Source organism: Pelodiscus sinensis, chromosome 23, assembly GCF_049634645.1.
Source record: "Pelodiscus sinensis isolate JC-2024 chromosome 23, ASM4963464v1, whole genome shotgun sequence".
In the NCBI taxonomy this organism is placed as follows: domain Eukaryota; kingdom Metazoa; phylum Chordata; order Testudines; family Trionychidae; genus Pelodiscus; species Pelodiscus sinensis.
Window position 1 is genome coordinate 4,885,969 of NC_134733.1, and position 13,152 is coordinate 4,899,120.

The 13,152-nt window shown below is 51.7% G+C and overlaps 2 protein-coding genes across 10 annotated transcripts in view; both read left to right on the forward strand.

The window, feature by feature from the left end:
- Position 1: 1 nt before the first annotated feature.
- PPCS (phosphopantothenoylcysteine synthetase) lies at positions 2-4,261 on the forward strand. Of its 2 annotated transcripts, XM_075906729.1 has the most exons (3): positions 2-485; positions 1,377-1,480; positions 3,702-4,261. In XM_075906729.1, the coding sequence occupies exons 1-3, from the start codon at positions 2-4 to the stop codon at positions 4,074-4,076; spliced, it is 963 nt and encodes a 320-aa protein (XP_075762844.1). In that variant the 3' UTR covers positions 4,077-4,261. The 2 variants fall into 2 exon arrangements, with proteins under 2 accessions (XP_075762844.1, XP_014425058.1); XM_014569572.3 differs by lacking the exon at positions 2-485 and having other exon boundaries at positions 1,416-1,555.
- Positions 4,262-6,385: 2,124 nt separating this feature from the next.
- The window catches only part of CCDC30 (coiled-coil domain containing 30), a 119,018-nt gene continuing 112,251 nt past the window's right edge, over positions 6,386-13,152 (forward strand). For 2 of the 8 annotated variants that reach the window (XR_012897362.1, XM_075906727.1), the window contains exons 1-2: positions 6,386-7,257; positions 12,476-12,658. Coding sequence is in view for 7 of the 8 variants with exons in the window: in XM_075906727.1 (XP_075762842.1) it covers positions 7,240-7,257; positions 12,476-12,658 (201 nt within the window). In the remaining variant the exon portion in view is untranslated. Of the gene's footprint in view, positions 7,258-8,726; positions 8,797-12,475; positions 12,659-13,152 lie in introns of all 8 variants that reach the window. The other 6 variants (XM_075906718.1, XM_075906724.1, XM_075906716.1 and 3 more) reach the window with 4 other exon arrangements.

Below are 13,152 nucleotides of genomic sequence, written 5' to 3' on the forward strand. Positions count from 1 at the left end.
CATGGCGGCAGCGGACAGCTCCGGCCCGGCCGCGCTGGCGGCGGAGCAGCGCGTGCGGGCCTGGGCTGAGGCGCAGAGCGCGCGCGGGCGGCGCGTGGCGCTGGTGACGTCGGGCGGGACCCAGGTGCCGCTGGAGGCGCGCGCCGTCCGCTTCCTGGAGAACTTCAGCAGCGGGCGTCGCGGGGCGGCCTCGGCCGAGCGCCTCGTGCGCGCCGGATACGGCGTCTGCTTCCTGCACCGCGCGCGCTCCGCCTTCCCCTGGGCGCGCGCCCTCCCGCCGCCGGGCCCCGCCCTCTTGGACGCGCTGCAGGTGGAGGCGGGGCCGCGCGTCACCGCCGACCCGGCCGCGCTGCCGGGGCTCGTGCCCGCCCTGCTCGGGTACAAGCGCGCCAAGGAGGCGGGCGCGCTCCTGGCGGTCGAGTTCACCAGCCTCAGCGAGTACCTGGCGCTGCTGCGCGCCGCCGCCCGCGCCCTGGCGCCCTTGGGTACGGGGGGGGGAGCCCTGCGCCAGACCTCTCGGGGGCCTCTGTGGGCGGGGGAAGCGGGGCCCTGGGGCTGAGGTGGGGGGGTCCCGGGTGGGAAGGGGGGGCAGTGTCGGGGCAGGGGAAGCGGGGCCCCGGGGATGAGGTGGGGGGGTCCCGGGTGGGAAGGGGGGGCAGGGGCGGGGGAAGCGGGGCCCTGGGGCTGAGGTGGGGGGGCCCCGAGTGGGAAGGGGGGGCAGTGTCGGGGCGGGGGAAGCAGGGCCCTGGGGCTGAGGTGGGGGGGTCCCGAGTGGGAAGGGGGGGCAGTGTCGGGGCGGGGGAAGCGGGGCCCTGGGGCTGAGGTGGGGGGGCCCCGAGTGGGAAGGGGGGGCAGTGTCGGGGCGGGGGAAGCGGGGCCATGGGGCTGAGGTGGGGAGGTTGCGGGGGGGGAAGCGGGGGCAGTGTCGGGGCGGGGGAAGCGGGGCCATGGGGCTGAGGTGGGGGGGGAAGCGGGGGCAGTGTCGGGGCGGGGGAAGCGGGGCCATGGGGCTGAGGTGGGGGGGTCGTGGGGGGGAAGGGGGGGCAGTGTCGGGGCGGGGGAAGCGGGGCCATGGGGCTGAGGTGGGGGAGTCGCGGGGGGGAAGGGGGGCATTGTCGGGGCGGGGGAAGCGGGGCCATGGGGCTGAGGTGGGGGAGTCGCGGGGGGGAAGGGGGGCATTGTCGGGGCGGGGGAAGCGGGGCCATGGGGCTGAGGTGGGGGGGGGTCCTGGGTGGGAAGGGGGGGCAGTGTCGGGGCGGGGGAAGCGGGGCCATGGGGCTGAGGTGGGGGGGGTCCTGGGTGGGAAGGGGGGGCAGTGTCAGGGCGGGGGAAGCGCTGCCGGGGGCCGTCAGTCATCCTGGCTCCTTTCCCCACAGGCTCCAGCGTGATGTTCTATCTGGCGGCGGCGGTGTCCGACTTCTACATCCCACCGTCCGAGATGCCAGAGCACAAGATCCAGTCCTCTGAGGGGCCCCTGCAGGTGATGCAGCTTCTGGGCAAGGGGCCCCCTTCCCTAAACCTTCTTGGGCTTTGCTTGCCCCGAGTGTGATGTTAGGTGAAATCTGGCTTCCTATTTCGGTGGGCTCCTAACTCTCGATGGGGAGCCGGGACTGCTCGGTTGTAGTCCCTGACTTGATACTGACATGTGAAGTTACCTCGGGCAAGTCACTTAACTCCTGTGTATCTGTGAGTTCGTACAAAAGGGACTGAGACCTTATTACGGTTCATCACTTTGAAAACAGTTTACTATGTAGAGATGGAGACAGGTAACCAGTTATGGGGCAAACATCACCCTAACTGAGTGACGTATACTAGACTAGGCACCAGTTAACTAGTACCTGTGAGTAGCCCCCTACCCACGACCAACTGTGGGCAGAGGGCTGCTCCAGGGTTTGGGAGCTGGTCCCCTATGTGGGGGAGCCAGGAGTAAGAGCTGGCTGGCCACGCATGGAGGGCCGGGAGCAGGAGCTGCCCCCGCACAAGCAAGGCTGCCCCGCATGTTGGGGCCTGGGAGCAGCAGCCAAGCACAGGGAGGTGGACAGGGATGGGAGTGGAATCCTGCTTAATCAGTTAACCAGTCAAACCTGATGTTTAACCGGTTAACCAATTAACTGAGATTTTACATCCCTAGTACTATGGCACTATTATTGCAGCTAGTAAACCAGCCATCCCTGTTCATTAGATTAGCAGTCTGTGAAAGGCTAGTTCTGACTTTTAGATCTGGCTTAGTTCTCTATTCTTTTCTTTATTAAAGGCTTCCTTTTTGTTAGGTAGCTGTTCTGGGATCTCCAGTTTCCTTTTTTAATCATCCTTTCCCAGAGAAGTCTTCCCTGGCAACAACTCACTCTCCATTATGAGTTTTGTATTCTGGTAGTGCTTGGAAGCCCCAGCTTAGACTGGGTCCCAGTTGTGACAAGCTCTTTATAAACATGTAGGAGAAGTTAGTCTTTGCCCTAACTAGCTTATAGTCTAGCTCAGTGGTCCCCAAACTTTTTAAGTAGGAGACTACTTTTGAATGTAATTGCAATCCACAGTCTACCTCAAACCCAAATACCCTTGCCCTGTCTCCTTCGTACCCCTTCACCGAGACCCCGCCCCTCTCCCTCCCTTTCATCTGGCAGGGGCAAAGGCTCTGGTCCTGGACTAAGGGAGTTGGAGTGTGAGAGGGGCTCTGAACTGAGCCTGGGGCAGGGAATTGGGGTATTAGAGGAGGTTCAGAGTACAGGCTCTGTAAGGGAGTTTGGGCCCAACCCTGGATGGGTACAACCCTGAACATCGCTTTTGTCGTACAATGAAATCTCACACCCAGTTTTTGGTATTCTGGCATCACTTAGTAGGAGTAAAATTACAGCAGTGAGTCCTAGATGGCTTGTTCCCTTTAGCAAAACTGCTTCCTTAGAGTTCTTGATTAGTTGGTAAAGGAGTTGGCTATGACTCTGCTCTTTAAATGTAGCAAGAGGTGCTCTTGTCTGGAGTGAATGCAGCTGTGGCTACGGCATCCCGCCCCAGATCTACCAGGGCCTCCTGGCCCTAGACTTGCTGCAGCCAAGGCAGCCTGGCCCTAGATCTGACTGGTATGGTCCTCCCCCAGCCTCAACTTGAACCTGCCAAGATGGGGAAGGGGCACCTATCCTGTCAATCCAGCCCCACAGCTGCCATGTGGGGGAGAAGTGCCTTTTGCCCCCATTCAGGGATTGCTGCAAAGAGAGTGAGTGGGGAGAGTTTTCTCTCCTCGCATCATCTTTCACCCCAAACCCTTCAGCCCAGCCCCACTCAATAGCTTGCACCCCAAGCTGAAACCCTTGCACCCCAACCTTCTGTCTCCGCCCTAAGCCCCTCATCTGTGACTTCCCCCAGCCAGAACCTCTTGCACCCCAACCTTCTGTCCTAGACCTTAGCCCTTCATCCCTGGCCCTACCCTAGAATCCACATGCCCTACCAGAGCCCTTGCACTCCAACTCTTTGCTTCAGGCCTGAGCCCTCTCCCAGAATCAACACCTTGGCTCCACCCCCACCACTTGTGATGTTACAAGTTACCTACATATTGGTGCACATAGCAAAATTCATTCTGCCCAGGGGTGGGAAAAATTAGAGGGAACACTGAAGCTGACACATCCCTATTCAGTGTCTTTAGCTTGTATTTAAATGTCATACACATGTGTACTTAGACTTCTAACTTCTGAATTTTTCCCCCAATGCAGATCACAATGAAGATGGTGCCAAAAATGCTGTCACCTTTAGTCAAAGAATGGGCCCCTGAAGCATTTGTTATTTCCTTTAAGTTAGAAACTGATCCATCCATCTTAATTGATAAATCCCGGAAGGCTCTGGAGAAGTATCGTCATCAGGTGGTGATAGCAAATGTCCTTGATTCACGGAGAACATCTGTTCTTCTTGTAACCAAAGACTCGGAAATGAAATTATCACTTTCTGCTGAAGAAATAGCACAAGGAATGGAAATAGAAGAGAAGATAGTAAGCCATCTTCAGTCTCAACACACAGCTTTTATAGATAAACAAAACCCTAAAAGGAAAGGACCGGCTTGTTCTAGTTCTGAATGTTCCAAAACAAATTGAACTTTAGGAGGTGGGAGTGAAACTGGAGGAAATCTCTTACAGGTAAATGGAGGAAAAAACTGAGGCATTGTGTATGAGGTAAAAAGAGTGACCATCCAACATAGTTTGGCTCATCCATAACTTCATGAGTTATTTGCTGCTTATGTAAAAGAAAAAAATACACTGAAATGAAAACATTCCCCCAAGGATGGATTTGTGCAAGTTTGTAGAGGCGAGAGGGATGTGTTTCCCTGATCCTCTCCTTGTGATGGGATGGGGAACCTCTGGTCCACAGGCTACATGCGCTTCAGGAATAGCTGCTGGTGGGCTGCAAGATGGTTTGTTTACTGAGTGTGTGCAGGCACAGAGCCCTGCAGCTCCCAGTTTACATGGTTCAACATTTCCAGCCAGTGGGAGCTGTGGGAAGTGGTGGTCAGGGTCTACTGGAACAAAATCTCTCCCCCCTCATTAAATGGTAGAGGGATTGCAGGGACTAGGGACAACAAATGTTTAAACAGGAAGGGGTGGGGGAAGAGTCAATCAAAGATATAAAATGGGAGCCTTATGGGGAAACTGAGCAGAGAACCCTGGACAACACCACAAAGGAGGTGACATCTGAGGAACTCTATCTGAATGAGAGACTGATGGTATAGAAGTAGTCCCTGTAATTGCAATGAACCTGTCAAGCTGTTTCTTTTTGGTTGGGTAAATGACCACTTTGGCCAATAGCAGGAAGATGTTGACAATGAGGTCTCATGACTTTATGGAGCCACAGGCAGTCTATTGAGGGGTAGCTGTGGAGGAAGGTGCAACTAGAACCTCAGCAGAGGGTTCTGGAGGATGTGGAAGTGGGTTGTTACTTGGCACAATGGAGTTAGGCACATGACCAGGTCTCTCTCCGTAGAAGGGCAGGTATTTGAGTGTCCATGAGCTACATCTGTGCTCACAGCTGACAACTAATATAGCTGGTAGATGAAGGGACTAACATGGAATAAAAGCTGGCTAATGGGTTCCTCACCCTTGCCATTGCATGTGTATTCCAATAAAGCATGAGGGCCATTGCACCCCAAGGGGGAAGAGAGAGCCCTAACTTGTGCAGGTAACAATGGGAGAGTTTAATGTTTGGATGAGGTCACAAAGGTCAATACAGACTGAGTTTGCCTCTTTGGGGCTTTTCAACTGAGTAGGTGAATGCAGCCTCCACACCGTTTAGCAACGAGCCCTAAATTAACTTGGCCCTAACTCCTGCTGGAAGCAATCAGAACACAGGGAAATTATGAAGGGTAGCATGGGATTGGTGAAGAGAATAGATGAAGAAAGCAGACCAGAACATCAGTTTCAGTGATTGGGCAGGTGGGGCAGTTCTCCAATCTTTTTCAGGAAAGTCAAATGGGATTTAGGAGTTTAAGTGGGGAGTCTAAATGATAGGTTTTTCTGGAATGGGTTTGGGAGTTAGGTTTAGAAGTACTGCATGACTAGCAAGTTTGTAGAATCAATGAGGTGACAAAAGTGTAGTGGAGGATCATACTAGGCTCGTGGGACTTACACCAGGAAGAGCAGCATGGGAGGGAGTGGAGGAAGCAGCTGTTGGGGATGAGCCAGGATTAGAATTGTCGGCAGAATTGAGAAGAGGGACTGAGAAGTCTTAAATGTTAATGAATTGGAACCCAGAAGGAGTGAATGGCAGGATGGAGGAAGGAGACACATGAACATTGTTAACGGAAATGGGCTATGTCTACACTCGTGACATACTTCATGAATATGTCTACACTCGCGGCTTCTTGCGTAAGTAATATGGAAATGAGGCTAAGTGTGGAATATCGCTGAGCCTCATTTGCATATCTAATGAGTCACCATTTTTTCCAGAAGAGGCTCTTGTGCAAGAAGGAGCGTCTACACTGCCCCTTCTTGCGCAAGAAAAACCCTCTTGCGCAATGCCATTCTTCCTGAAAAGTAATAGGTGTAATGGCATTGCACAAGAGGGTTTTTCTTGCGCAAGAAGGGGCAGTGTAGATGCTTCTTGCGCAAGAGCCTCTTCTGAAAAAAATGGTGGCTCATTAGGTATGCAAATGAGGCTCAGCTCCTCGGCGCTTCCTGGAATCAGCCACTGATCAGTTTCATCAGCGGCTGACTTGGGGACACCTGGGGCAGAGCAGCTGGGGTGCTGCCCGGTTGGTCACCGCAGTGCCCCAGCTGCTCAGTCCTAGGCGTCCAGATTCAGCTGCTGTTGAAACTGATCAGCGGCTGATTCCAGGCAGCCCAGGGCAGAGCAACTCTGCCTCGGGCTTCCTGTAGTCAGCTGCTGGTCAGTTTCAGCAGCGGCTGAATCTGGATGCCAGTTCTGACTTACATACAAATTCAACTTAAGAACAAACCTACAGTCCCTATCTTGTACGTAACCCGGGGACTGCCTGTATTCGTGGTTCACATGCCTCAGTGCATGTAAATAGTTTCCCCATGGATAGAAAAAAATCCACACATGGATGGAAAAGATTAGAGGGAATTGTAGGTAAGGTATCATGAGAGTAAGTATTTGAATCCAAGACGTGGATGGAGGCTGGGAAGTGTCAAAAGACTATAATTCCGCAAGACCTGCCGCAGAGAGATCAGTCTGCTTTGAAATGTAAGAAACAACTGGGAGGAGGGAGGCAGGGTGAGGCTGAGGCCATGGGGGCGAGCAGGCAGGTAGAGCATAGGAGAGTGGGGAAGAAGCTGAGAGCAGTGAGACTATGGGAGTGGGTAGGGGAAGGGCGCTAGTGATGAAGCAGCAAAGAAGGGAAGTTAGGAGCCTGGGGGCTGCGCTAGGCGCTGGAGCTAGAGCTGCCACATCAGCCTGTGGCTTTGTCAGCGGCAGGACTCAGCCCCCTGGTCCCCCGGTTGCAGCTGCTGCCCCGGGCGGCTCGGCTGCTCTCCCTGGGAGTTGATGGAGCCAGCCCGCTGCAGGCTGGACCCTGCCCTGAGAGTGGGGGCGGGGCTAAAGCCCCGGCAGGCGAAGACGCGGGGGTGGAGCGACCCCCGCCGAATAAGAATGGTTCGACCCGTTGCCATGGCTCCCGCCGCTCAGACACAAAGCGCCCCCGTCTGCCTCGGACAAGAAGGCCTCCGTTGCCATGGCTCCCATCGCCCCGCCCCCCTCTGTCTTTAGCGCCGCTCCAGGGGCCCAAGCGGACCCGGCTCCCGCCGCATGGAGCAGCCCGCGCGGGTGAGTTACCGCGACTGGCCCCGGCCGCCAGCGGCCTCTGCCCGGGCCCCGCCTTCCCCGGGGGGCCAGCAAGGGCCAGCCCCCCACCCGGCCTCGCGTGCACCCCAAAACCACCCCCCCGCCCGGCCTCCCGTGCACCCCGAAAACACCCCCCGCCCGGCCTCGCGTGCACCCCGCGACTCCCCCCACCCGGCCTCGCGTGCACCCCAAAACCACCCCCCCGCCCGGCCTCGCGTGCACCCCGAAAACACCCCCCGCCCGGCCTCGCGGGCACCCCAAAACCACCCCCCGCCCGGCCTCGCGTGCACCCCAAAAACACCCCCCCCGCCCGGCCTCCCGTGCACCCCGAAAACACCCCCCGCCCGGCCTCGCGTGCACCCCGAAAACACCCCCCGCCCGGCCTCGCGTGCACCCCAAAAACACCCCCCGCCCGGCCTCGCGTGCACCCCAAAAACACCCCCCCCCCCCGCCTCGCCTCGTATCTGGGACTCCGGGACATTGCACCGCCCCGGCCTCTCCTGCACCCCGGGACCCTCCCCAACCTTGCCTCCACTCGGGGACCCCTGGACATTGCAGCCCCCTGGCCTCACCTGCACCCTGGGACTCCCCACACCTGGCCTCGCCTGCACCCCAGGACTCCTGGACATTGCACCACCCTGACCTTGTCTGCACCCCGGGACCCCCCCCACACTTGGCCTCACTTGTATCCCGGGACCTCCTACACTCACCATCGCCTGCAGCCCGGGACCATCCCAAAGCATCACCTGCATGCTGCATCCTGAAGCATCACCTGCGCCTGGCATTGCCTGTTCCCTCTCCTCCTGGGGACCCTGCACCTTGTCCTCCAGGCCTGGGGCTGAGCATCCCTCCTCTTCTGCTCTCCACTACTTGTTCTTTAGCCAGGTTTTAATCCATTTCACCAGATGCCTCAAGGTTACTAAATTACCAGACAGTGCATTTACCAAGGACAGCTGTGAACTAGGCTGTCTTTGTTTGTGCTAAGGGCAAAATCATACCTGAGGTTGGGCTAAATAGGAAAGGTCTCATTCAAAATATCTTCTGCCAGGATGGACTTTTCCATGTTAGACTAAGCCTATATGGGTTTTCATTGAAGCAAGTGAGCTGGCTGCAGCACAACCTGGAAAAGGTAGGCTGAGTGAAACAGATATCACAGCCCCATTTAAAAAGGACTCAGATACATTATGAACAACTGGCAAAATTTGTATGTAGATCTGTATCTGTAGCCGATAGATATTAGTAGAAGCTGCAGGCTTCACAGACTCTACGACTGCAGTTTAGCTAGATTGAAAAACAAGGCCTTAGCATAAATCTTAAAATAAGCAATTAACCAGGAGTAACCCTCGGTCAGAATATATCATAAAATAAAATGTTATAACAAACAAGTGTGATTAAACTGATAAATAACTGTTGGATGCCAATTGATTCTAGCTTTAGATATTTTAAAACAGGAACATCAGCAGATACTGAACTGCAAAAATGTGATGGCAACCCATTGACATCTATACTAATGAACTTGAGGTAAATGGAATAAAATGTGAAAGGAGAGCAACATTATTAGGGTGAGGAAGTTTAGATACTAATAGAAGATGCAGGACATTTTTATCTATGCTCATGGCTGCCATATAACCTGTAACCTCTGCCTAACCACTTGGGTTCTTGGCATGCCAGAGATAGAACCTGTCTCAGTAAACCCCCTTTACAGTTTACAGGATTTTCCATTAGATCAGCACTTTTCTAAATTACATACTTCCTAAATCAGTGCGTTATAGAGATTACAAAGACTGTGACCCTGAAAGTATTTTTACAGAGCAAGTGAGAACAAGAAGACATTGTTCTTTCAAGAATGAAGGGAAAGAGCATGTTTATATATCAGAAAGCACAGTACCTGCTCTAGCCAGACCCTGTATCTATCTTTCCAGACTGCAAGGACGAAGGGGATAACCCATGTTCAAAGGATTATGCCTGCTCTGGGCAGAGCCCCTACCACTATTGCCTTCCCAAATCCCTATTAATACTTACATATCCCAACCTGAATGTCTTTTGTGTGCGCATCACGGTCCTCACAGGAGCTCTGGGTCTGATCTTGAATCAGGACCTTTCCAAACCACACAATGGTAACTTGGCAATTCTGACTAACATTCAGATCAGGAAATACCTGTTTTCCTTAACATTTCCCAAACTGGTTAAAAAAACCTCAGAGGGGTCGCTGTGTTAGTTTGTAACTTCAAAAACAAAAACTAGTCCTGTGGCTCCTTCGAGACTAATCAGAATATATAGAATGATTCTATATAGTTTGGTTAGTCTCTAAGGCTAGGTGTACGCTGCAGTGGTAAGTCGGAAAAAGAAACGCAATTTGTGGTACACAAATTGCTTATCATTTTTGGCTTTACTGTCGAAAGAGGCTTTTCTGAAATTTGGCACATCTACATGGTACCAAATTTTGGAAAAAAGTGCTCTTTCGACACTTCCCTTATTCCTCGTAAAATGAGGTTTATAGGAATGGCGAAAGAGTACGTCCACTTTTTTGAAAAATTTTCCAGAAAAAGTGGACACGTTCCTTTGATTGCATTGCTTTTCCGGGATACCTCCAGTAGCGTAAGGGTTCCACAGGGCTACTCATTTCCAAACTGGTTAGTTACAAGCTGCTATCAGCTATTAAGTGATTACAGAAATCCTTGACATTTGGAATAGAATCCAAACAAGTATATGGTAGGCAAGTCTGGTAATCTCAATGGTATATTTTTGTATCGTTTCCCAGAATGGGATATAAGACACGTCTCCTCACAACCCAAATCCCTCTCATCAAACAGGAGTCATCAAATTTGATGTGATTACATGCCTTTGGGGGTGTGATGTTATTGGATTTTAATAAGAAATGCAGATCATCGTTGTGTGTTTTCCCCAAGTTCTGTGAAAAGTGGGCCTACTGAGGTGTCTAATGAAAGCTTATGTTTAGCTGATTCTGTCTGTTACTCATCTACTTGTATGATTTTGGTATGTACTTGTATTTGAAATGTTTCTTTATGGCCTCACTCCCCTAAGGGGTGGTGGCCCAGTGAGTGCTGCATGGACAGTGGCTCTTAAGTGTTGCCAGTTGACAGCTGAGGAGTGCACAGTGGCTCCTGGTCTGAGAAGAACATACCTGGGTACCCCATGGCTCGTTGCCTAAAAGGATATGGTGATCATATGATCAGCTCCATTTTGGGAGGTACCAACACTCGGGAGAAAAATGGATTTCCCTTCTGCATGGGCAAGATTATAAAAGTATCCTGGGGGTGCATCCATCTTGGTCTTCGTTTCTGCCCTCCTCTCCAAAAGCAACTTTGCTAAGGACAGAGGGCCGGAAGGATTCGTGGACCCATCCTAATATAGAATGTACTCCAGAGAGTTTTAAGCTGGCAGGTTGTTACATCTCTGCTATGAGCCTGCATCAAGGACTTGGTGATGTAATGCTCTTTCTTTAACAATCCTACTCTCACCTTTTCTAAGGTTAATAAACCTTTAGATTTTAGATTCTAAAGAATTGGCCCAACAAGTTCTTTTGGGTAAGATCTAAGGTATAAATTGACCTGGGACAGAGGCTGGTCCTTTGGAACCAGGAGAACCTGTTCAGATTTGGTGAGACTGGTTTTATTACATAGAAGCATAGAATCATAGAGCTAGAAGAGACCTCAGGAGGTCATCAAGTCCAGCCCCCTGCCCAAGGCAGGACCAATCCCAACCAAATCAACACAGCCAGTGCTTTGTCAAGCTGAGACTTAAAAACCTCTAGGGATGGAGATTCCACCCCTTCCCTAGGGAACCCATCCCAGTGCTTCACCACCCTCCTAGTGAAATAGTTTTTCCTAATATCCAACCTAGACCTCCCCCACTGTAACTTGAGACCATTGCTCCTTGTTCTGCCATCCATCACTCCTGTGAACAGCCTCTCTCCATCCTCTTTGGAACCCCCTTCAGGAAGCTGAAGGCTGCTGTCAAATCCCCCCTCACTCTTTTCTTCTGCAGACTAAACAAACCCAAATCCCTCAGACTCTCCTCATAGGACATGCGCTCCAGCCCCCTAAGCATTTTGGTTGCCCTCCGCTGGATCCTCTCCAATGTATCCACATCCTTTTTATAATGGGGGGCCCAAAACTGGACACAATACTCCAGATGAGGCCACACCAGAGCTGAATAAAAGGGAATAATCTCTTCTCTGGATCTTCTGGCAATGCTCCTCCTAATGCACGCTATCATGCCATTAGTCCTCTTGGCTACAAGGGCACACTGTTGACTCATATCCAGCACTGTAATTCCCATGTCCTTTTCTGCAGACCTGCTACTTAGCCATTCGGTCCCCAGCCTGTAACAATGCTTGGGATTCTTCCGTCCCAAGGGCAGGACTCTACACTTGTCCTTGTTGAAACTCATCAGGTTTCTTTTGGCCCAATCCTCTAATCTGTCCAGGTCACTCTGGACCCTATGCCTGCCCTCCAGCGTATCTACCTCTCCCCCTAGCTTAGTGTCATTGCAAACTTGCTGAGGGTGCAATCCATCCCCTCATCCAGGTCATTAATAAAGATGTTGAACAAAACTGGCCCAAGAACTGATCCTTGGGGCACTCTGCTTGAAACCGACCGCCGACCTGACATCAAGCCATTGATCACTGCTCGTTGGGCCTGACAGTCTAGCCAGCTTTCTATCCACCTTACAGTCCATGTCCAATCCATACTCCCTTAATTTGCTGTCAAGAATATTTTGTGAGATCTTATTGAAAGCTTTGCTAAAGTCAAGATACATTACATCCACTGACTTTCCCATATCCACAGAGCCTGTTACCTCAGAGACGCTCACTTGTGTAAGGAGTGGTGCTGGTTGTGGCACAGCTAACACTGGAGTGTCTAAGGAGATTGATTGATTGCTGAAGTGCTCAGTGTGACTGCTTTGGTGCCTTATAGAGGAGGACCCCAGTCTTGGGCTGTAAGTGGCCCTGGTTCTAAGCAGTTCACCCTGATTTGACCCTCACAGCAGTGCCTCCAGACCACAGGGGACATATGCTTCCATCACATGGGTTTTAGGTTTTGAACGGCCATTAATTGCACACTAATTGAATCTTAATTTTTACTGATTCAGAAATATTATGCCCACACAAATTCTTTTCAGGAGGAAATGTTTTAGATGATTGAGTAGGTTACATTTTGATGATTTGTTCCCTCAGGAAAAAATCCAAGTGGAAGACATACTTGAAAGGCTCAAGGAAGAAGGAATCAACCCTTCAGCTTCCACAGATGAGCAACTTTGTTACGTTTGGAAATTATTCTTGTGTAATGAGGACAAGTTACGGTCTGCTAGTCAGGACTTAGCGGACCTTAGACAACAGCAAGCAGAAGAAATGAGAGAGGTAAGAGCTAATTGACAGTCATTTTCATAAATATTTGTGCTTTCTATTATTATTAAGATTACGATTTAGCCTCAGAGGCTACAGCAGTCATGGATTCTGTAACCTTACCACACGAGCCTTTTTAAAAGGTTGGTGTCATTTAGCTGTCTTTTAGTCATTTGGTACACAACATGATTTAAGTGATAGATTACAAACCACAATTAGCAGTTCTGCAGTTTCATATTTGAGTTCCTTCAGAACTCCTGGATGAATGCCATCTCATCCTGGTGACTTATTACTATTGACTTTATCAATTCATTCCCAAACCTCTTCTCTCACATCAGTCTAGGATAGATTCTTCTAAAACGAAAGGCTCAGGTGTGGGACTGTCCCTCCCATCCTCTCCAGAGAAGACCGATTCAAAGTATTTATTTAGCTTCTTTGCAAAATGACCTTGCCTTCTTCTTGTGACCCATTAGCACCCCAGTTATCCAGTGGCCCCACAGATTGTTTGG